General features: G+C 39.4%; 1 protein-coding gene across 4 annotated transcripts in view; it reads left to right on the top strand.

Annotated features, from left to right (window-relative positions):
* The window catches only part of spen (spen family transcriptional repressor), a 112,097-nt gene extending 90,297 nt beyond the window's left edge, over positions 1-21,800 (top strand). For all 4 annotated transcript variants that reach the window (XM_062054523.1, XM_062054524.1, XM_062054525.1 and 1 more), the window contains 10 exons: positions 1,372-1,523; positions 3,686-3,811; positions 3,917-4,030; positions 4,123-4,236; positions 5,248-5,348; positions 5,429-13,145; positions 13,240-13,584; positions 17,867-18,061; positions 18,139-18,297; positions 20,231-21,800. In XM_062054523.1, the coding sequence (XP_061910507.1) occupies positions 1,372-1,523; positions 3,686-3,811; positions 3,917-4,030; positions 4,123-4,236; positions 5,248-5,348; positions 5,429-13,145; positions 13,240-13,584; positions 17,867-18,061; positions 18,139-18,297; positions 20,231-20,362 (9,155 nt within the window). In that variant the 3' untranslated portion in view covers positions 20,363-21,800. The remainder of the gene's footprint in view (positions 1-1,371; positions 1,524-3,685; positions 3,812-3,916; positions 4,031-4,122; positions 4,237-5,247; positions 5,349-5,428; positions 13,146-13,239; positions 13,585-17,866; positions 18,062-18,138; positions 18,298-20,230) is intronic.
* Positions 21,801-22,873: the final 1,073 nt, after the last annotated feature.

Raw genomic sequence — 22,873 nt, forward strand, 5'->3', positions numbered from 1 at the left:
TTTCCTTTTAACAACACTCAGTAAATGTTTGGGAACTGACGAGACACATTTTTGAAGCTTCTCAGGTGGAATTCTTTCCCATTCTTGCTTGATGTACAGCTTAAGTTGTTCAACAGTCCGGGGGTCTCTGTTGTGCTATTTTAGGTTTCATAATGCGCCACACATTTTCAATGGGAGACAGGTCTGGACTACAGGCAGGCCAGTCTAGTACCCGCACTCTTTTACTATGAAGCCACATTGATGGAACACGTGGCTTGGCATTGTCTTGCTGAAATAAGCAGGGGCGTCCATGGTAACGTTGCTTGGATGGCAACATATGTTGCTCCAAAACCTGTATGTACCTTTCAGCATTAATGGCGCCTTCACAGATGTGTAAGTTACCCATGTCTTGGGCACTAATACACCCCCATACCATCACAGATGCTGGCTTTTCAACTTTGCGCCTATAACAATCCGGATGGTTCTTTTCCTCTTTGGTCCGGAGGACACGACGTCCACAGTTTCCAAAAACAATTTGAAATGTGGACTCGTCAGACCACAGAACACTTTTCCACTTTGTATCAGTCCATCTTAGATGAGCTCAGGCCCAGCGAAGCCGACGGCGTTTCTGGGTGTTGTTGATAAACGGTTTTCGCCTTGCATAGGAGAGTTTTAACTTGCACTTACAGATGTAGCGACCAACTGTAGTTACTGACAGTGGGTTTCTGAAGTGTTCCTGAGCCCATGTGGTGATATCCTTTACACACTGATGTCGCTTGTTGATGCAGTACAGCCTGAGGGATCGAAGGTCACGGGCTTAGCTGCTTACGTGCAGTAATTTCTCCAGATTCTCTGAACCCTTTGATGATATTACGGACCCTAGATGGTGAAATCCCTAAATTCCTTGCAATAGCTGGTTGAGAACGTTTTTTCTTAAACTGTTCAACAATTTGCTCACGCATTTGTTGACAAAGTGGTGACCCTCGCCCCATCCTTGTTTGTGAATGACTGAGCATTTCATGGAATCTACTTTTATACCCAATCATGGCACCCACCTGTTCCCAATTTGCCTGTTCACCTGTGGGATGTTCCAAATAAGTGTTTGATGAGCATTCCTCAACTTTATCAGTATTTATTGCCACTTTTCCCAACTACTTTGTCACGTGTTGCTGGCATCAAATTCTAAAGTTAATGATTATTTGCACAAAAAAAAAAGGTTAATAAGTTTGAACATCAAATATGTTGTCTTTGTAGCATATTCAACTGAATATAGGTTGAAAAGGATTTGCAAATCATTGTATTCCGTTTATATTTACATCTAACACAATTTCCCAACTCATATGGAAACGGGGTTTGTACATGAATTTATTATAAGGGATGGATCTTTTTCAGAGACTGAAAGCGAGAACGAGTTCCGGCCCTTGGATGAAAGGATAGATGAGTTTCATCCAAAGGCCACACGGACATTATTCATTGGGAATTTGGAGAAAACCACCACGTACCATGACCTGCTCAACATTTTTCAGCGCTTTGGAGAAATTGTGGTAAGTTTATATTCATTAGTTCAGTTCAGTTCAGTTTCAGTTTATTTCGAAGATGCATACGATACAATATAATGCATCACACAATTCCAGTTGTTTCATTACAGGACATCCAAAAAGGAGTAGTAATAAGCAGAGCTTATTTAATCCTACCTATGTTCATACCATAGCAATTGTATCCCATTTCCTTGTACTCACAGTGAACAGTGAACAAATAAATAAATATACCATAGTAAGCATACAAATATTAAATACATGAATAATCTTTGTCTCAATAAAAAGGAAAAAAAGGGTTCAAGATGTTCATCATAATTCTTGTTCTGTGTACTTTGTGAACACTTGTAATTTGAACCGTCTCTTAAACTGAATCATATTGGTGCTTTGTTTGATTTCTTTGCTTAATCCATTCCATAATTTAATTCCACATACTGAGATGTCGTTGTGGCTTGTACAGCCCTTTGAGACACTTGTGATTTAGGGCTATATAAATAAACATTGATTGATTGATATAGGTTTTAAGTGTTGTACGAGCATACAAATGTTTTAAATGAGATTTTCCTCTAAGGCTCTATTTCTCCTCTTTTGTTGAGAAGAATTGTTGTACATTCTTGCAGGTTATAGTTTGCTTTATGTATAATTTTAGCTGTTTGAAGTGCACCAAATTGTTGAATTTCAATAATTGTGATTTAATAAATAAAGTGTTTGTATGTTCTCTATATCCAACATTATGTATTATTCTAATTGATCTTTTTTGTAACACAGTTAGTGAATGAATTGCACATTTGTAGTTTCCCCATATTTCTGCACAATAACACAGATATGGTAACACTAGTGAGCAGTAAAGAATATGAAGTGATTTTTGGTCTAACATGTTTTGCTTAATTCATTATTGATGTGTTTCTTGCTACTTTATGTTGTATATTTTTTACATGAGATTTCCAATTCATTTTATCATCTATTATTACACCCAAAAATGTGTTTTCTTTTACCTTTTCAATATTTACTCTGTCTATTTGTATTTGTGTTTGACTTTCTCTTCTACTGTTACCAAATAGCATCATTTTAGTCTTATTGAGATTCAAAGATAGTCTGTTTTTGTCAAACCATCTTTTTAATTTGTTCATTTCCTCTGTTGTTATTTGTATTGTCTTCTGTGTGTTCTCTCCTGAACAACATGCTGTTTAGGGCTGCAACAACTAATCGATTATAAAAATAGTTGGCGATTAATTTAGTCATTGATTCGTTGGATCTATGCTATGCGCATGCGCAGAGGCAATATTTTTTAAATTTATTTTATTTTATTTAAATTTTTTTATTTATTTTTCTATAAACCTTTATTTATAAACTGCAACATGTACAAACAGCTGAGAAACAATAATCAAAATAAGTATGGTGCCAGTATGCTGTTTTTTTTTCAATAAAATACTGGAAAGGATATAAATGTAGTTTGTCTCTTTTATCCGATTATTAATCGATTAATCGAAGTAATAATCAACAGATTAATCGATTATCAAATTAATCGTTAGTTGCAGCCCTAATGCTGTTGTATCATCTGCAAATAACACTAAGTTGATTTGAATTTTGCACATTTGCACCACATACAATCACATTAAAAAAATTATGGACATCTGCAAAAATTTGATTTGAGCAATATTGGTAAAAAAAACCCCATCATTATCAAGCAAAAAAAAAATTGCAGGTAAATGGCGGGCAACTAATTCATAAATCATTGAGCATTAGGTTGTGAGTTCAAACCCCGGCCGAGTCATACCAAAGACTATAAAAAATGGGACCCATTACCTCCCTGCGTGGCACTCAGCATCAAGGGATGGAATTGGGGGTTAAATCACCAAAAAGGAATTCCAGGCGTGGCCACCGCTGCTGCTCACTGCTCCCCTCACCTCCCAGGGGGGTGATCAGGGGTGATGGGTCAAATGCAGAGAATAATTTCGCCACACCTAGTGTGTGTGTGTGAGACAATGATTGGTACTTTAACTTAACTTTAAATTTGTTTAATGATTATAAAACATTTTTGCCACAACCCATAGGAGATGCCACAAATGCACTTCACGGTCATCAGTCAAAATGAGGTCACCTAATTACTTCCACGTTTGACAGGATGTTGCTTACTGATGATATATTTCTTTTTTGTAATGGGCACGAAGGATATCGACATTAAGAAAGTGAATGGAGCCCCACAATATGCCTTTCTACAATACTGTGACATTGCAAGTGTCTGCAAAGCCATAAAGAAGATGGACGGAGAGTACCTTGGAAACAATAGACTTAAGGTGAAAATTGTCCCATCAAAAATGGGTCTTGACACTACCTATCAACAGGCTAAGTACAATACTTTTTGTGTAGTCTTATTTTGACAACAAATTGTTGTTTTTCAGCTGGGCTTTGGAAAGAGTATGCCGACAACTTGTGTCTGGCTGGATGGATTAGCATCAAACACGACCGAGCAGTTTCTTACCCGTCATTTCTGCCGCTACGGACATGTTGTCAAGGTAATTACAGTTTATGCTGACTTTTTTGCAATGTTGTTGCAATACTTTGCCTCCGGTGCACAAATTCATCGAAAGTTCATCTTCTTTTGCAGGTTGTGTTTGATCGTATGAAAGGAATGGCCCTCATCCTGTACAACAACATTGAATATGCTCAAGCTGCTGTAAAAGACACAAAGGGATGGAAGATAGGAGGCACTAAAATAAAAGTAAGCCTGCCCTAAAAGTGTCTTGAGTGGCTGTAAAATCAACTACTAATAACCAACGTTCCCCCTCTCGTTCCGCAATTGCGCACTGCTCAAGCGTCCTCTGCGCACAGCAAATATATGCCGCGCACCAAATCAAACCCATCTGAATTCTAAACAAAATGAACACATTTATTCTGTGTAATTTTGCAATGCAACTCTGAGTGACAGTGACAACAAGCGGCCCTAACGGTGTTCGTCAACACCGTTCAGTTATTGTAACGTCTATCGAGATGCTTCGAGGACAGGAATTATATCGATCACTTTATTGAGCAAAACTGTTCATATTCGGCCATAACCACACCAAAAACATGAGTAAAAAACTTCTATCTCGAAAAACTAGTCATTTTCTCCGTACAAACCAGGCCAAAACCAACTTGTCATCTGTCACCAACACGCATACCACTAAAGCACTGGTGCGTTTATGGCCACACAAAAAGTCGGACAACTCAAACACCACGCAAAGTTACACTATGACTCCTCAGTCATACGTGTGCTTATTCTACTGTCATTTATTATTAATTTTAGTTTATTGATATTAATCATGGAATGCTGTTACAAGAGAAAGTTACAGGAATGCACACTTCATCCTATGCTTACATTTCATTGTGCAACATGAGGATGTTTAAGGGGAACTAAATGGGATCTCTGAAAGGGGTACAAATGATTTCCAAAGCAGGACCACCACCCAGACATATTGTACAATACTAATCCATAGCTTATGAAAAACAAGATTTCTTTTATTTTCATTACAAGTGGGCCAAATCACTAATATTCCAAAATAATCTCATGAAAATGACTCCTCTCATTTGAGTGTTATTATAAAAGATTGGTTTGAGACAGGTGTGCTGCTGGTATTGCCACGTGTGATGTTGCTCACATGTGCTCCACTCAATGCTCAGGGAGTTTTTGTGTTTGCTCACACACATGAACAATTAGAGGGAACATTGCTAATAACTTTATTTCGTTTTTTAGGTGGACTTTGCAAACCAGGAGAGTCAGATGGCTTTCTACCGTTCAATGCAAGCATCTGGCCAAGACATTAGAGATTTTTATGATATTCTTTCTGAAAGAAGGTTTGTTTCCTTAACTCTATACGCTCTTCAAATGTCAGTCATTGTATTTAATATGCATTATTTTTCCCTTTGCTTGGCAGGGATGATCGACGCTCTCAGTATGAGTTTCAAACAGAAAGACAATATTATGAAAATGTCCGCACACCGGGGACTTATGCTGAAGATCCTCGACGTAAATACACAACCAGAAGTCGGGAGTTCTACACCGAATGGGATCCATATCAAGGAGATTACTACGATCCACAATACTATGAAGACACCAGGGAATATCGGGAATATAGAGCCGATCCTTATGAGCAAGATATTCGTAAATACAGTTATTTGCAACGGGAACGTGAGAGGGAGAGAGAGCGCTTTGAGACGGATCGTGGTCATGACCACGGGAGAAGAACCGTTGAACGGAGCCAAAGCCCAACGCTTGTTACTGCTCGTCGTCCCGCGAGCCCCACAGTATCACCTTCCCTCTCTGAAAGGATACCAAATGAATCGGACCGCCAAATATGTTGTCGATCTTCCGAAAGAAGTGGTAGCTGCAGTTCAGTCTCCCCGCCCAGATTTGAAAAACTTGAAAAGTTGCGCCCGGAACGTTACATTAAGACTGAGAAATTTGAAAAGGATCGTGTGTTTGAAGTTGAAATGGTGAACATTGTGGAAAAGGAGAAGCGGACTGGACGTAAAGATCGAGGGGACAAGGACAAAAGTGAAAGACAGCGACTTAAAAAGCTCAAAATTACTTCACCGATCCTTCAAACATGTGATACCGAGCCTGAACTTGATAGAAACATAAACCCTGACTTGACCCAGTCTTCTGTTCAAAGTAAAAATAGTAAAATTCCAAAAGATGGCTCAATTAAAGCCAAGTTAGATCTTCTGCCTTGTGTGGTGCAGCTAACGCGTGTGAAGGAAAAAGAAGTCAAACTGATTAGTCATGAGAAACAAGTATTGAGGAGCGGGAGTGACAGTCCTAGACTGGCATCACCTTCAGCTGACCAAAGAAGTCCTCTTTTTCGCACAGAGTCTACAAAAGGGGATATCACTAAGCAAGCAAAGACAACAAGAGATAAAAGCATGCACAGTTTAGTGGAACATATTGATATGGATGTAAAAATAAAGTCTAAAAAACATGGAAAATCGGAAATTAGTTTCGACAGTGGCATTTCTATGGATTTTGATCGTTTAGCTGCAAGAAAAAGGCGGTTTGAAGACTCGGGCAAAAATGATCGACAGAAGAGAATTGGTGAGGATGACCTCGGTACATCTATATTTCATAAGCCTTGGAATAATAAAGACCCAGAGTTCGATAAGAATGTTTTCATAAAAAAGATGCTTAAAAAAGAGCATAACAGGGATAAATCTGTGCGGATATTTTCAATTAACAGTCCTAATGAGGGACAAGATTGTGAAAACAACTCCTTAAGCCGTTCTATTCAGCCAAAGTCCCAGCAAGCAGCACTCTCCGATGAACTTTCAGGGCAATTACACTATCCCTACTTAAAAATGGAATTATTGGGCTCAAAAAGTGAAAATAGCTCCAGTCTCGCAAAGACATCGAGTTATGGCACCCTTGATTTGGATGACGGGAGAGAGGTTGTGTGTGAAAAGGAACAAAGTGGAAAGCATTGCAGAGAATCCGAAGATGAGGAACAGTTGGCGCACATTGGTCAGACTAATACTTTCACAAAACATACAGAGCAGAACCGATGGCTGCATGCCAAGCTGTGTGATCTGGACAAGCGTGACGTGAAGTATGACACTTCATCGAGCAATGAAGCTCAAGATTTTGGGACTGATTATCACACACATGATATGAAAAATTCAAACCAGGACATAAACAATGATGACTTCTCTCTGTGTAAAAGAAAAAGAAATGAGTCTTTTGACTCGGAAATAGTTACTTCAAAAATAGAGCGACACTTTGGAACGTCCCAAAAGTTGGATGAGGAGATTTTAGAGCGTCTAACATCCACAGCAGTTGCTATTTCGTTAAAGAGGGAAGATGAAACTATCCAGATTTCTGCATCAGTCATAAACAAAGATAGAAAGTCACCTATAATAAAAGAAGATATGTCAAACACACAGTCGTTGAAAAATAGTTTGGGCCTGAAAACTAGACATTTTCAGACATCTGGAACTGAGCAACCAAAGCTAAAGACCTCATTTCTTGGCTGCAGTGGGGACTTAGTGAACCATTGGGTAGGAAAGGTTTCGTCCGATTCTCCAAAAATGGAAATGACTTTCCCAAGTGAGCTTAGAAAACATGAAACCATTGGTAAATGCCTTGGTCAGGATTTAGAACCAGGAGAAGTACAGTCTGATTCAGATGATGATGGCGATAGAAAACGCATATCTCCCAAGTCCAGTCGTTCCTTGTCTTATATCCTCAGGGAGCGTGATGAAAGGATGACGGAGATGAAACTTTCTGGTTCATTAGAAAAGAATAAATTTTACTCCTTTGCATTAGATAAAACCATAACCCCTGATACGAAAGCACTCCTTGAAAGAGCAAAGACACTTTACTCTGCACGAGAAGACAACTGGTCCTTTCTCCCATCACGCTTTCCAACCACGCACAGCTACTCGGATAAAAATAAGGTAGAGTTAGCTCCCCGTCCAATTCCTTCTTGGTATATGAAAAAGAAGAAAACCCGTGCAAATTCTGATGAAAACCTACTTGACAAAAAAGAGGAACTTAAGCCTCACGACCAAGAACGTCAGGAATTGTTTGCCTCCCGCTTCCTTCATAGCTCGATCTTTGAACAGGATTCTCGTCGTTTGCAGCACCTTGAGCGTAAAGAGCAACATTCAGAAACTGGAGTTGAAAAGAATTGTACAAATCCAGGGGTTCCTGATGTACAGACTGAATCTGAAGATGGTGATGTTCCACGAGAGCCCATAGTACTATTCCGCAGTCGGTTTTTGGAGCTTCAACAGCAAAGAGACAAGGGCCACTGTCCACTTGAACATGAGAATAATTCAGTTGGGGTGGATATTAAACACAATTTTGTGCCAGGTTGTGATGATTTGCTCTCTGATGAGAAGACTACTAATACCGAATCGAAGGTTGATGAAAAATCACTTAGTGCCCATGTGACCCCCACATCTGTTTCCCCATCTCTTCCATGCCCAAAAGAAACGCCTCTACCAGAAAATAATGTCACATCGCCCAATGATCAATATGTGCCATTTCAACAAGAACATGTCGAGCCAGTTCTTGACGCCTCTCTATCTCCTCCTGTTCTCGAAATCTTGAAAGTGCTCACTCCTGAACTAACTATAAACCCACCACTTTTACTTTCAGAGCCAGAAAATGAAGTAGAAACAAAAATAGAGTTAACTGTCCCAAAAGTAGAACTGGGGGAGAGTTTGACAATGAAACAGAATCATCTTGTGGAGGTTAAGCCTCTAACTCCCGGGAGTTGTGTAACTAGTTTAGAACGTGAGAATGCAGATACCTCAGATACCCTCCTTGAAGATACAAAGGTGAAAAATGTATGTGATGAAAAGACTGAATCTAAAACAGAAACTCAGGAAACACATAATTTTGAGGAATCCAAGACAACAGAGATAGACATTGAAGTATGTATGCCAGAGCTGGAGGTTGAAAAACCAGTGACAAACCGAAGACAGCCAAAGAACAAAAGGGCAAAAACGCTGCCAATATTACGCACAACAAAACCTCCCCCAAAAGATAAACCCGCAACACGAAAGAGTGAACGTATTGATAGAGAGAAACTGAAAAGGAGTTCATCTTCCAGGGCGGAAGCCTCAAAAGGAGCAGTCGAATGTAAAACCACTTCAAAGTCATCAATGAATGCAACAGAATCTGAACAAAACATTGAGTCAACTTTGGTTCATGGCAGAACACGGCGAAGGAACGTGAGATCAGTATATGCCACTATACATGAAGGAGAACAGCCTGCTAAGGAGGCAGTTGAGCCATCACGAACAATGCGTAAACGTATTACTGACAAAGAACCAATACAGCAAGATGTTCAAATTCCAACTACCAATCCTAGAAGAGGACGGCCACCTAAAAGAGGTGTCAAACCAAAAGTTGACAATACATTACTAGTAAAAGTGGATCCGCAGAAAACGGAGGATAGCGCTCATGTTGGAGAGAACTCAACCACTCAGCAAATTGTGAAATCATTCGAAGGATGGCGTTCTCCCAGGACTCAGAAAGTCCAGCAAACACAAGTGACTTCATCAACTCCAGTAGATAAAATAGTCGGCAGATTTGATAAACCGTCTGAGGGCACTACTGTAGAACAAACCACCATGACAAATGTTGATGAATCAGAGCTGAAACCAAAAGACTGTAATCCATTTGAAAAATTACCAGAAAAAGTTGACACAACATTGCAAACTCATAAAAAGGAAAAAGGTGCTGCCCCTTTATCTACTAATGGGAATATTGAGAACACAAGTGTAACCCTCACAGAGAGCAAACACCCTGAAAATAGTGTAAAAATTAAAACACCAAGGTCGAAACGAAATGCCAAGCAAGCCATGGAAGATAAGTCCCACACCCTAAGAAATCTTGAAATCCGTGTAAGCGTTGATGATGTTAAAGGTTTACTTCGGTCTGAGAATGAGGACTCTGAATCATTTGAAGCCAGCATTAAGAAAACCAAGACATTAGTAGAAAAGGAAGAATCAAAAACAATTTGCTTTCCAAAACAGTCAAAGGAGCTTAATATGCAAAACAATGAAGACGCTGTATCTGAAGCTGAAGCTGTGCTGCCAGCTTCTGCGATCCTGGCACATCAAATGGAACTGGAACAGGCTGTTGAAAATATTGCCAAACTTACAGTAGAGCAAACTCCGCGGCCTTACAAGGAGACTGCTACTGCTCAACCCCCCGCATTACCTCCTGCAGTGTCGGAGCCACAAATTGAGGTTGAAGAGGAAAAGCGAGCTAACCCTTCGAGTGAAACAGAACTTGCTGCTGCTATTGATTCCATCACAGCTGAAGAAGCATGTGCAGATGCAGATGCTTTCACTGCCCCTCCTACTTTCACAGCCTTAATCCCCACACCTGATTCTTTGCTGTCTGCCTCTTCCAGTGAGATGATGGAACCTGAAACACACATGGTTATAAATAATATTCTTGCTGCCGACTCAGATGATGGTCTTTCAATGAGCAGTCCAAAGGGTCTAATGGCAGAATCTAAGATTACTGCAGATTCCCCATGCCCAGTTACACCTAAGAAAATTGGAAAGGTTAGAGCCAAAGCCCCGAGAAAGTCAAGAACTCGTAAATGTGCCGTGAATAAGAAAGAAAAATCTGCTAAACAAAGAGTACATCCAGAGCCCTCCCCTCTGAAACTACCCGAGTCAATCCCGGAGGATCCAGAAATCATAAATTCCAAGGCAGCAGTTATTACGACAGGGACGACCATAGCAGGATCTGTGGTCACAGCTGTTGCTACATGTAGACGTGATGTTGCAAGTGCTATATCATTAGGCACACCCAAGGAGGCAGAACAACCAGAAGTTGAACAGCCAGTTCCTAAAGAATCAGCCTTTCATTCAAATTCAAGCACCATCTCTAATTGCAAAAAGCATTTGCAAGCAGCAGAGCCATCTTCCTCTAGTCTTACCCCTGCACCTGCCCGTTTACAACCTGTGACCCAGTCAGGTGTACCCTTAATAAGACCTGCCAAAATGGCAATTTCGCCAAGCTGGCCTCAGAGAACTGAAGAAAGTAGAATCTTTATTGCCCCACCTTGCCACGTAACAGTGGCAACTTCTTCAGTATCAGCTTCCACTTCACTTGGACACTCTTCAATCAATCCTCCAATGCCTCCTGATACTAAGGCTTCTGATGTCAATCCGAGTTCCAGTACCTTAAGAAAAATTCTAATGGAACCCAAATATGTGTCTGCATCACACAGTAATTCTATACCCAGCACTACGGTGACATCTACTCTGTCAGATCCTTTACAGATGTCAGAAAATGAAAATCCCTCTGTTGCAATGGGTCCAAAGCATGTGGAGGAAAGATTCTCATTACCCCCCCAGTCTATGCATCACAAACCTTCTCCACTGACTGAGTCCCAAAAGAATTGTGCTGAGAACACCCAACATACAGTCATTTCCCCAGCTACCTCAGTGATAAGTCGCATTCCGATACCTTACGATACAGACGAAACTCCACGGATTTCCCTTAGTAGCCGAAGCATGTGTCAGTTTTTGCCCAAACAAAAATTCAGAGCAAATTCTAATGAGAATAATCGGAACCGTGACCTAGATATGGTTAAAGAAGCAACTAGAGGACGATCTGTTGTGGAGACAACCCGCTCACTTCCTGGCCTTAGAGTAAATACATCAGAAGGTGTTGTTGTTCTTAGTTATTCAGGACAGAAGACCGAAGTACCCCACAGAATGAGAGCCAAAATAAGTCAAATTCCTCAAGCCAGTGCTGGGGACATTGAGTTTCAGCAATCTGTGCCTAAATCGCAAACAAAGCAAGATTCCGTTGTTGCATCGTCCCAGACACCCAACATAAAATTGTCTCTAAGTCCATCTGCTTATGGGCACACCAGTGTTCTTTCTAGCAGCCAGTATCACAACGCTCAACCTGTCATTTCCTGCACCAAGCAGGACAGTCGAAGATATGACAAGCCTGAAGTTTCATATCATACAACATCGCCAGGCAGTGTGGTTAAAATGTTTCCACAGCCCGTTTCTTCTCCTCAAGTCTTGGTGTACAACCAGGCTGTGATACAAAAACAGCATGGAAATAGACTAGGAACAGAAACACTTCCAAAAAGGCTAGATGTTGGCAAATCTGTCCAACAGTCTAACCTAGGCCCCATCAAAAGCCCTCATCATCCCTCATTTTCTGGATCACGTAGTAACTCCAGCCCTGCCACACCAACTGATCGCGCAGCTCTACACTTAAAACAAGATCCCCAGTCCCCACAAACTGTTCACTCCCCCTCACCTTTTGGCAAACCCTGTACTCCTGGCAGTTCACCGGGAACCTCGGTCGTCATGGGTCATGGCATGTCAATACCTGCTTATAGTGCCACTGTACAACATCCGCACTCAGAACAGTCTTCTGTCATAATGCAACCTCAAAGTGTCACCCAGTGTGTGACCAAGGAAGCCAGGATGAATGTGACGCCTATGTCTGCTATAAACTATGGAAGACGAAGTAATTCTCTCTCTTCTCCTCTGCAACACTCGGGCATCTCTCAGTCTGTTGTCATCAGGCAGTCTCATTCAGCTTCCCAAGGGTCATTGTCAAGTGGTGGTGTAAATGAGGAAGACTCCAGACCGTTTAACCAAGACCTTAGCAGACCCTCAGTACCACAGCTTCAGTCAGATGGCGTATTGCTTCACAGTGATCGCAGGGGCCACCATCAAAGCTTATGTATGGACCAGTATAGAGACATGCACCAGCGCATCCTCACACATCAGCAACTCGGAGAGCAGGCCGGTGTTGAAACAAGACACGCTTCAGATCCTGGGACAACGTCATCAAGCAACATTACGGGCCCTTCTCAGGGTCTTGTAGTGAGGAAAAGCAGTGAAATTTCAAGAAAAGAAGCCCACAAACCACTGGAAGGACAGCTAATCCATTCACCTACCAATGAAAGTAGAATCAGGACAGTCCACACATCAAGTCCTGTAATGGTGTCTCCTCACCCTCACGGCATCCAGCTGGTGCATCATGGGAGTGCTGCCTCATTTCCCGTGTATCATGACACACGGGGCTTCCCTCCGCAGTTAACTGGACATTCTTCATCAGTACACAGCCTGGTGAACCAAAGCTGCACATCTTCACAGGTATGCTTTTATTCATGACTAAGCACATTTGTAGAATACTCTTACCTTATCATGTATCTTTATTCTGATCTATTTCCTCATTTTCAAATATCAGATTCCTCTAGATCATGAACTGGGTCATAGGCGGAAAATGTCCCAGTCGTTTGTGGGAGTTGGCGACGTCAAGCCCGAGAGTCCCCACCTCCGCCGTTCTACCTCTTCTGACATCCCTCACATGTCCCGTATACCACGGGAGGGAGTGTCGCCCTCCTACCAGTCTCCTATGAAGACTCCCATAGGCCTGAATCACAAACCCGAGCTATCGCCACAGAAGAGCCCTCCAGGTTTCTTGACAACACCACTGCCTGTGGTGCCCACATCGAGTTCACTTCAGCCGCGGCCCGATGCAAAGACGGAACGTTCTGGGCATCGCTCCATTGACATGGTCCAGCTTTTGACGGTAGGAATAATACATAGTGGAACCATTACTAGCCGTAATATGTTTTGGGACATCGGTTGACCAATTTTCCTTTTTACTAATTGAATCTTTGTTAACCGTGTACACTATTTTATGGCACACATTCAAATTTGCATGTATAAAACTGTTGTTAACCCTGTAAGACCCAAATATAGAAAAACCTGAAACCTGTTGTTGTAGGAGGCATTTGATGCAGAAATTGAAGAGTTAAAAAAAAATGTTTATGTATGTTTTTAGAGAAATGTTGTAATATTGCAACATTGGGCTTTGATGGGAGCAGAATTTCTGTATTTGTACTCATGTTGTCTGAACAACTAAGGGTTCATTTGCAGGGTTGATTGCTTACTTATCCCCATAACGGTATATACCATTAATAATAATCACACATTAGTTATATTTTCATGAAGTCGTCTATTACAAATATAAAAAATATGAAACAAGATAAAACTCTTCCCCCTCTTTTTTTCTTTTCATGACATTGGTCATGAAGACTTTCATTGGTGGTGAAAGTCCTAAAAACAGTCCCTGTCGTCTGTAAAACAAAGGCGAACATCAGTCACCAGAACACAACACAATGGTAGAATGTATACTATTCATGTATAGAGAAAATACTTCAGGCAGTGATGTAGTGGAGGGAATACAACCTGTTTGAGCCCACTGCAACAAGCCAGCATTTGGACTACCACATTCACCCAGTGTTGTATAATTGCAACAATTATATAACAAGCTCTAAATGAAATTTGATGCATCTGTTCCACAATAACTACGTATGTACATGCTGTAGACATTGTAATAACAACCAAAAAAAAAAAAAAAAAAATTTTACTTACTTCAATCTTATGAATCCAGTCCAATGAAACAAATAGATGTTGTTCGAAGGAAACCTTGAGAGGTTGTTTGAGTTCATGGCCAGAAGGTGTGATTTATAAACAAATGTACAATCCAATAGCCTTGTGAGACTGAACAATAGGACCCAATGACTATGTAAATGTGGTAAATATATATATATATATATATATAACAGATTGTTTTTTAGGATAGTTAAAGGTAACGTTGTAATTTTACAACGAGGGGTCTTACAGGGTTAATAACAAAAACAAAATAAGTATGTTCTTGTAAATGTGTGAACCTGCAACAAAGGTGATTAGTGATGAATATGGAGACTTGTGATCGCCATATTGTACTGAGCAGCCATGCCAGGTATGGTGATTTTGTTGTTACACTACTTTTCTCGCAAGATATTCATGCAGGGACGGTGACTTGAAAGCCTCATACTGACTCAAATACGAGACAATATTTTTCCTCTTTTTCTGGAAAAAGACAGGTCATCTTCCATGGGAGGGTCTTGAGATTTATACATGCACACCAGTAGGTGGCGCCATGCTACTTTTACAATAGAATATCATTGCTTATTGCAATCTACTAAACAGACCCTCCACGAGTTTCAGGCGTTGTTTTGTGATGGTTGTGGGCTAAAAAAATGGTGGCAAATGTTGCAACGTTTTTTTTTTTTTTTTTTTCAATAACACTGAATTAACTTGTGATTTTATGACTTTTGTTATCAATGTTTTGAGTGTTCCTTGTAGCCTTAACCTGAAGCACAGGATTGCTACGAAACAAATTTCAAGTTTAAATTTAATACCGCACAGACCTTAAAGTAGACACTAGATGGCAGTAAAAGTACATACTCGGACCTCATTGTTAACATTTTATACTGTTTTAATTTAATAGTAAAAAATTAATTACAGAAAGAAACACCCCCCGAGCAATGTGGTGTTCTGTTTATCCATCCTAAACATGGATGTGTTCATGCATATTAACCCTCTGCACATAAGAAGCATTCATGAACTGTTGGAAGCAATCTATAGTGCACATTTTTTGTTGGTAAATGAGAGACAATGAGAGATTATCATCACACTTCAACATTTCAGTCATGCAAATGCTGCCTCTTTGCTAGGTCTGCATGGCCAATGAGAATATGTTCCTGGATAAATAAATAACGGTTAATCGATGTATAAATATGTGTAAGCCTAGAAGTCAGGATGCTGGTGTGTTGCTAAATGTTTATACAAAACATTACCCAGAAAGCTTAGCGCTGCAGACAGGAACAGGAAAGGAACAGCAATGAAGAGTCGACATGTTGTTAGACGTTGCTGCTGCTCCGGCTTTGTCTACACAATAAATATGCGGAAATGACGCTGATGACCAAAAAATGGGCATTGCACAAAGTTGCAAGGCCACACCTAATTTGCGGTGATTGGTTGTATTTGCGTGGTTGGTGCGATCGCCACTTACTACCAGTTATACTGATTATTACAAAAATATACATTTTTATGTCTGCTTTTATTTTTGATTCTTAAATAATTTTCCAAAAGCTGGTTTTAAAAACACAAATCATCTTATAGTCAGTTTCGCCTTATATTTGTGCCAGTGTAATATTTTCCCTGAGAAACCACAGGTGTCAAACTTGAGGCCCCGGGGCCAGATGTGGCCCACCACTTCATTTTATTTGGCCTTCAAAAGCCTGCAAATGATATGTATCAATAACGTACTGTAGCTTTTCTTACTAAATGTTTTCTTACTTAAAAAATAGATGCACTCCATGTAATCGCAAATTAAATATTGGCTAATTATGCAAAAATATATTATCAAACATTCAAACCATTTTAAAATAGAAATAAATACTAATAATAATGATTTCAAAGCGAGTTATCCATCAAATTGTGCCATGTAAAAGTAGCAATAGATTTCATGGTAAAATTTTGAAATTTACTGTGGTTTTTAAAGCATTTTTTTCTAAGTGGAAAAAAACAGTACTTTTTTTTTACTGTAATAAACTGTGGTGCCGTTTTGGCATTTACAGTAATACGCCAAAAAATCTACAGTTGCAAAAAAAAGACACAAACTTGCAGCTCAGGTGCCAAAATTGTACTGTAAAATTGCAGGGTTTTTTTTTATAACTGTTAATTTTACAGCAAAATTCTGGCAACTGAACTGCCTTTTTTTCAAGTACTGTTTTTTCATTTACAGCAATATACCCTCAATTTTGAGGTTAAATTATTGCAACTTACCATATTTAAAAAAAAAAATAGTTTTTTAAAAATCTACCAAAAAAAATGCATTAAAAATGATGTGAAATTAGTATTCAGTATTAGAAACGGCCCTATGGGGCCAAACATAACTGCGATGTGGCCCTCAGTGAAAACCACTTTGACACCTTTGCTTTAGGGCAGGGGTATCCAAACTTTTCCCACTGAGGGCCGTACACGGAAAAATTTAAGCATGCGGGGGCCATTTTGATATTTTTCATTTTAAAACCGTAACAAAATATATGGATTTTTTTGTTTCAACCTTTAGGGCTCCCGGGGACTATAAAGGGTCTCAGTCATTAAACTGTTAAAAATAAGTCAAATTGTTATTATTATTTTTTATTTAACGCTTACAGTAAATCTCTGTATCAACTTGAGGTTGATATAAAGTAAAAAAAAAAAAAAAGTTTTTCTGTCAAAGACAACTTTGTTTTTTATAGTAAAACTGAAATATGCAGTATTTAGTAATTAGAGCCTTAAAAGAACAATAATGCAGGACACCATTGATTTTAATTATTTAATATTTTTGAGTAATCACAGTGAAAAGTTAAATAAAATCTTACTAAATATACTTGGGATCCAAAAGGTCCCCCACTCATAAAGTGATACATTTTTATTAGTTTTTTTTATTTAGTTTTAACACTTAAATTACGAGATCAACTTCAGATATATCTGTCGATTTTACGTTTGAACTATTATTTTGTTTGTTTTATGCTCTTTTGTCGAAGAAAACTTTGATGTTTTTATATGGCAACCACACAATATATGCAATATTTTTTTCCACATAAAACATTTTAAAGTGATATTTTTAACTAATAATTTATTATAACATAGATTTTTAGTCTTTTTTTTTTAGCAATGGCAAAAAAAAGAAAAATAAACAAAGACAAAAGAAAAAAAACAGCCTGCATGTCAGCTTTTGTGTCAACATTGCAACTTTTTCTTGTTAGATTTCACCTCATTCCACTTTTTTAAAATGTTTTTTTTTTAAATTTTTGCAATATTATCAATTTTGCAATTTTTGCAGAATGTGTGGCGGGCCGCAAATGGCCCCCAGACCGCACTTTGGACACCCCTGCTTTAGAGACATTGAATTTGATGGATTCTACTTGAATGAAGGATATAAAGAAGTTTAAAGAGTATAATAACAAGTCAAATGTGTGTTGTTTGTACAGAAGTACCCCATCATGTGGCAGGGTCTCTTGGCACTGAAGAACGACCAGGCTGCCGTCCAGTTGCACTTTGTCTCCGGCAACACTCTACTGGCTCAACGCTCACTGCCGCCTCCAGAGGGAGGTTCTCTTCTTCGCATTGTCCAGAGGATGAGGCTGGAAGCCTCTCAACTGGACAGTGTGGCGCGTCGACTGACGGTAAGGCTCCATGATGTCAGAAGGATGGGTAGACCGAGCACCGCCGTTCAACTGTACTGACGGAACGTAAATGGCAGGTGGACAACGACTACTGTTTGCTGCTGGCTTTGCCGTGTGGACGAGACCAGGATGACGTCCTCAGTCAAACGCAGGCCCTGAAAAGTGGCTTCATCACCTATCTGCAAGCCAAACAGGCAGCTGGCATCATCAATGTGCCCAATCCTGGATCCAATCAGGTCTGTGCGCGCATAAACATCACAACACTGCTCTGCAACACTGGATGACTTCTTTTTTTGTCGATAAAAAATGATTATTAATTAATAAAATACGATTTTTATTGAATTGTACAAGCGACAATTCCTAACTATCATACAAGTGAAAATACAACAAAAACAAAGCAAAAGTTGTGCCCCTTTTAAAGAGGCCTAAAGCAGGTTTTCTTAAAGCGGAACTGCACTTTTTTTGGAATTTAGAATTTTTGTTCACAATCATTATTAGAGTTTTTTTTACGCTTTCTAACATATAAAAATCGGCTCGTTCTACAAACCCTGTTTCCATATGAGTTGGGAAATTGTGTTAGATGTAAATATAAACGGAATACAATGATTTGCAAATCCTTTTCAACCCATATTCAGTTGAATATGCTACAAAGACAACATATTTGATGTTCAAACTCTTAAACTTTATTTTTTTGTGCAAATAATCATTAACTTTAGAATTTGATGCCAGCAACACGTGACAAAGAAGTTGGGAAAGGTGGCAATAAATACTGATAAAGTTGAGGAATGCTCATCAAACACTTATTTGGAACATCCCACAGGTGAACAGGCAAATTGGGAACAGGTGGGTGCCATGATTGGGTGTAAAAGTAGATTCCATGAAATGCTCAGTCATTCACAAACAAGGATGGGGCGAGGGTCACCACTTTGTCAACAAATGCGTGAGCAAATTGTTGAACAGTTTAAGAAAAACCTTTCTCAACCAGCTATTGCAAGGAATTTAGGGATTTCACCATCTACGCTCCGTAATATCATCAAAGGGTTCAGAGAATCTGGAGAAATCACTGCACGTAAGCAGCTAAGCCCGTGACCTTCCATCCCTCAGGCTGTACTGCATCAACAAGCGACATCAGTGTGTAAAGGATATCACCACATGGGCTCAGGAACACTTCAGAAACCCACTGTCAGTAACTACAGTTGGTCGCTACATCTGTAAGTGCAAGTTAAAACTCTCCTATGCAAGGCGAAAACCGTTTATCAACAACACCCAGAAACGCCGTCGGCTTCGCTGGGCCTGAGCTCATCTAAGATGGACTGATACAAAGTGGAAAAGTGTTCTGTGGTCTGACGAGTCCACATTTCACATTGTTTTTGGAAACTGTGGACGTCGTGTCCTCCGGACCAAAGAGGAAAAGAACCATCCGGATTGTTGAAAAGCAAAGTTGAAAAGCCAGCATCTGTGATGGTATGAGGGTGTATTAGTGCCCAAGACATGGGTAACTTACACATCTGTGAAGGCGCCATTGATGCTGAAAGGTACATACAGGTTTTGGAGCAATCCAAGCAACGTTACCATGGACGCCCCTGCTTATTTCAGCAAGACAATGCCAAGCCACGTGTTACATCAATGTGGCTTCATAGTAAAAGAGTGCGGGTACTAGACTGGCCTGCCTGTAGTCCAGACCTGTCTCCCATTGAAAATGTGTGGCACATTATGAAGCCTAAAATAGCACAAGGGAGACCCCCGGACTGTTGAACAACTTAAGCTGTACATCAAGCAAGAATGGGAAAGAATTCCACCTGAGAAGCTTGAAAAATGTGTCTCCTCAGTTCCCAAACGTTTACTGAGTGTTGTTAAAAGGAAAGGCCATGTAACACAGTGGTGAACATGCCCTTTCCCAACTACTTTGGCACGTGTTGCAGCCATGAAATTCTAAGTTGATTATTATTTGCAAAAAAAAAAAAAGTTTATGAGTTTGAACATCAAATATGTTGTCTTTGTAGTGCATTCAACTGAATATGGGTTGAAAAGGATTTGCTAATCATTGTATTCCGTTTATATTTACATCTAACACAATTTCCCAACTCATATGGAAACGGGGTTTGTATGGAAAAAAAGATTGTTTGTATTTCTTCCCCCTTGTCGATATTTTCATGTTTGTGCCCCCAGCCGGCCTACGTGGTGCAGATCTTCCCCCCGTGCGACTTCTCCGAGATCCACCTGTCCCGCCTGGCCCCAGACCTTCTCAACAGCATCTCCAGTATTTCACCTCATCTCATGATCGTCATCGCCTCCGTTTGATTACCTCTTTTTTTTCCCTCTCTCTTCTCTCTCTCTCTCTCTCTCTCTCTCTCTGCGTTTTCCACAACACCAGCCGTCTTGGACTTGTCCACTTTTGTAAAACTGGAATTGCCTCATATTTTCTATGACTTTTTTGAAAACTCTCAACTAAGCATTTAAATCGGTTCTGGTGTGTTGGGTCACTTCACCAAGTCCTTAATTCACCAGATTGGTGTTGAGGTCCGTGTGCAGCGCAGGACTTGACGTCGCTATTTCTTCTTGTGCAAAGCGGTTTTTTTGGGTTTTTTTTTCCTCCTTCTTAGAAGTGTTTTTTTTTTTTAAGAGGAGTCATTGCACTATGTAAAAGAAAAAAAATGTGAAGTGTGTACAGATTTAAGTGTCACGTTATGGTAGGAGGAAAGATGAAAAATCATTTCAGCTCACTTAGTGAGCTGTTTTTTTTTTTTTGTTTGTTTGTTTTTTTGTTCTATCAACACTCCAAGCGCTCCCTGCCTTTTGGCGGGTGGGTGGTCTTTAACTTTGTACAGTTTACAATCAAAACCTCCACGAGGGGACTGTATTAATTAATATCAGTTTGCAGCATCCTATCGTTTTCAGTGCAAATGTAAATACGATCAAATATTTAAAAAGTCTGAGACCAATTTATTATTTGACTTATTCATGTTTGCTTTCTTTCAAAGAGAGTTGAGGTGTTGACAGATATTTTCTAAATTATGTGCCAAAATGTTTGTGCTCACAGACAATTTTAATATGTGACTTTGCATTTTGCCTCTTGAAGGGCACATTTCATTCCTTTTCTGGGTGGGGGCAGGAATGTATGAGATTTTATTTTCTGTTATTGCTGCTGTTTAGTTCTAAGGGTCCCATCCCCCGCCCCCCCCCTGCTGTGTGAATATAACCCCTAAAAGTGAGGCCTGTGTCCTAACATTTTTTTTGTGCTAAAGAGCAAAAAAAAAAAAACCCGTAAAAGGCGACGAATGTGACTCCATGCCGCTACTGGATGTGTATATTGTGTTACTGTACATGCTGTAAATTCTCCTGTCCTCGACGTGTCCTCATTTTATGTTTGTCTGTCCTTCAGGGTCCTTCTTTTCAGCGTGAAAGCGACTGGAGGAAAGGCGTTACAGTATGTGAAACCGATGCTGAAAGTATATACAGTATGTACAAATATTAGAGAAAAAAAGAAAAAAAAGAACACGCTTGTTCAGTTTTGTGGTGCGAATATTTTTGACGACTGCGAGCTGAATGCTATCATTGTGTTGAAGGCACTTACCTTTTTTTGGGGGTAAATGACAAGGGAAAAAAAAAAAAAATGACATGAAAACGTTTGTCTTTTCCCCCCCGCCCCCCGCTACTCCTCCATGAGGACATTTTTAACTGTAAATTAATTTTGTTGTTCAACTTTCTTCTGAAGATCATTAAATGGTCCATTACTGTCTCTCTCTGTTTCTGTCACTTTTGACAACCAGCAGGTGATGCACAAAAATACATTTTCTAGAGGGGCAAGTGACTACTGCAGTCCCTTCTTTGGCCGGCAGAGGTCAGTGTCTCACTAAATCATTAACACTTGACTATTTGCTGCAACATACTGTGAAACATATACTCCTAAAAAGCTCCAGTAAACACATTTTGTCTTGTTATATAAAATATGTTTTACTCTCAAAAGTACTACTGATAATAGTTATTTCAAAATATGCAGAAAGTGCACGATTAAACCCAAATATGTCCCGCATGTGAGCACTATTAGAACTGTATAACATTTCTTTAGAAATAGCCATAAGCCTTAAAAGTGAATTTAGAGCACCAATACTCCATCAGTGTTGGCGCTAGGAATTTTCAAAATGGGGTCCCATGGACCCCATCAAGTCATAAAAATGGGGTCCCACGGTACATTTTTGGGGTCCCACTTTTTTGTAAGGGTTTTGAAAACAAATGATAAACGGATGCATTATCCTGTTATATCTCACATTCTATATTGTGTTTTGGAAAAAGGTTGTCATAAACGTTACTTAATTTATTTTTTAAAAAATAATACAAAAAGAAAACAAATTTTTATGCTTATGTAAATGTATTCAGTTATAAACATTCATTCAATTTCTTCGTTCCTTCATGGATATAAACTTTACTGCTGCCGGTATTTTTTTCTATATATTTTTATTGTAATATTTTCATAATATGTTTGTTCTGTTTTTGGCCAAAGTAAGACAAAGAAAACAATCTAAAGTTGTCCTAATTTTTTTGTTTTAATGCCATGATTTTAATAGTCCAAATTGATTTTGATTAGTATTAGAACCGGCCCGCAGGCCACAGCCACCTGCTGCTGTTTTGCACACACCAATACTTTTTTTTTAAGCGTTTTGAAAACAAATTATCAATGTATGCATTATCCTGTTATATCTCACATTCTATATTGTCTTTTGGCAAAAGGTTGTCATAAACGTTATTTAATTCATTAAAAAAAAAAAAAAATACAAAAGAAAACACATTTTTATGCATATGTAAATGTATTCA

Source organism: Entelurus aequoreus, linkage group LG07, assembly GCF_033978785.1.
Source record: "Entelurus aequoreus isolate RoL-2023_Sb linkage group LG07, RoL_Eaeq_v1.1, whole genome shotgun sequence".
Taxonomy (NCBI): Eukaryota; Metazoa; Chordata; class Actinopteri; order Syngnathiformes; family Syngnathidae; genus Entelurus; species Entelurus aequoreus.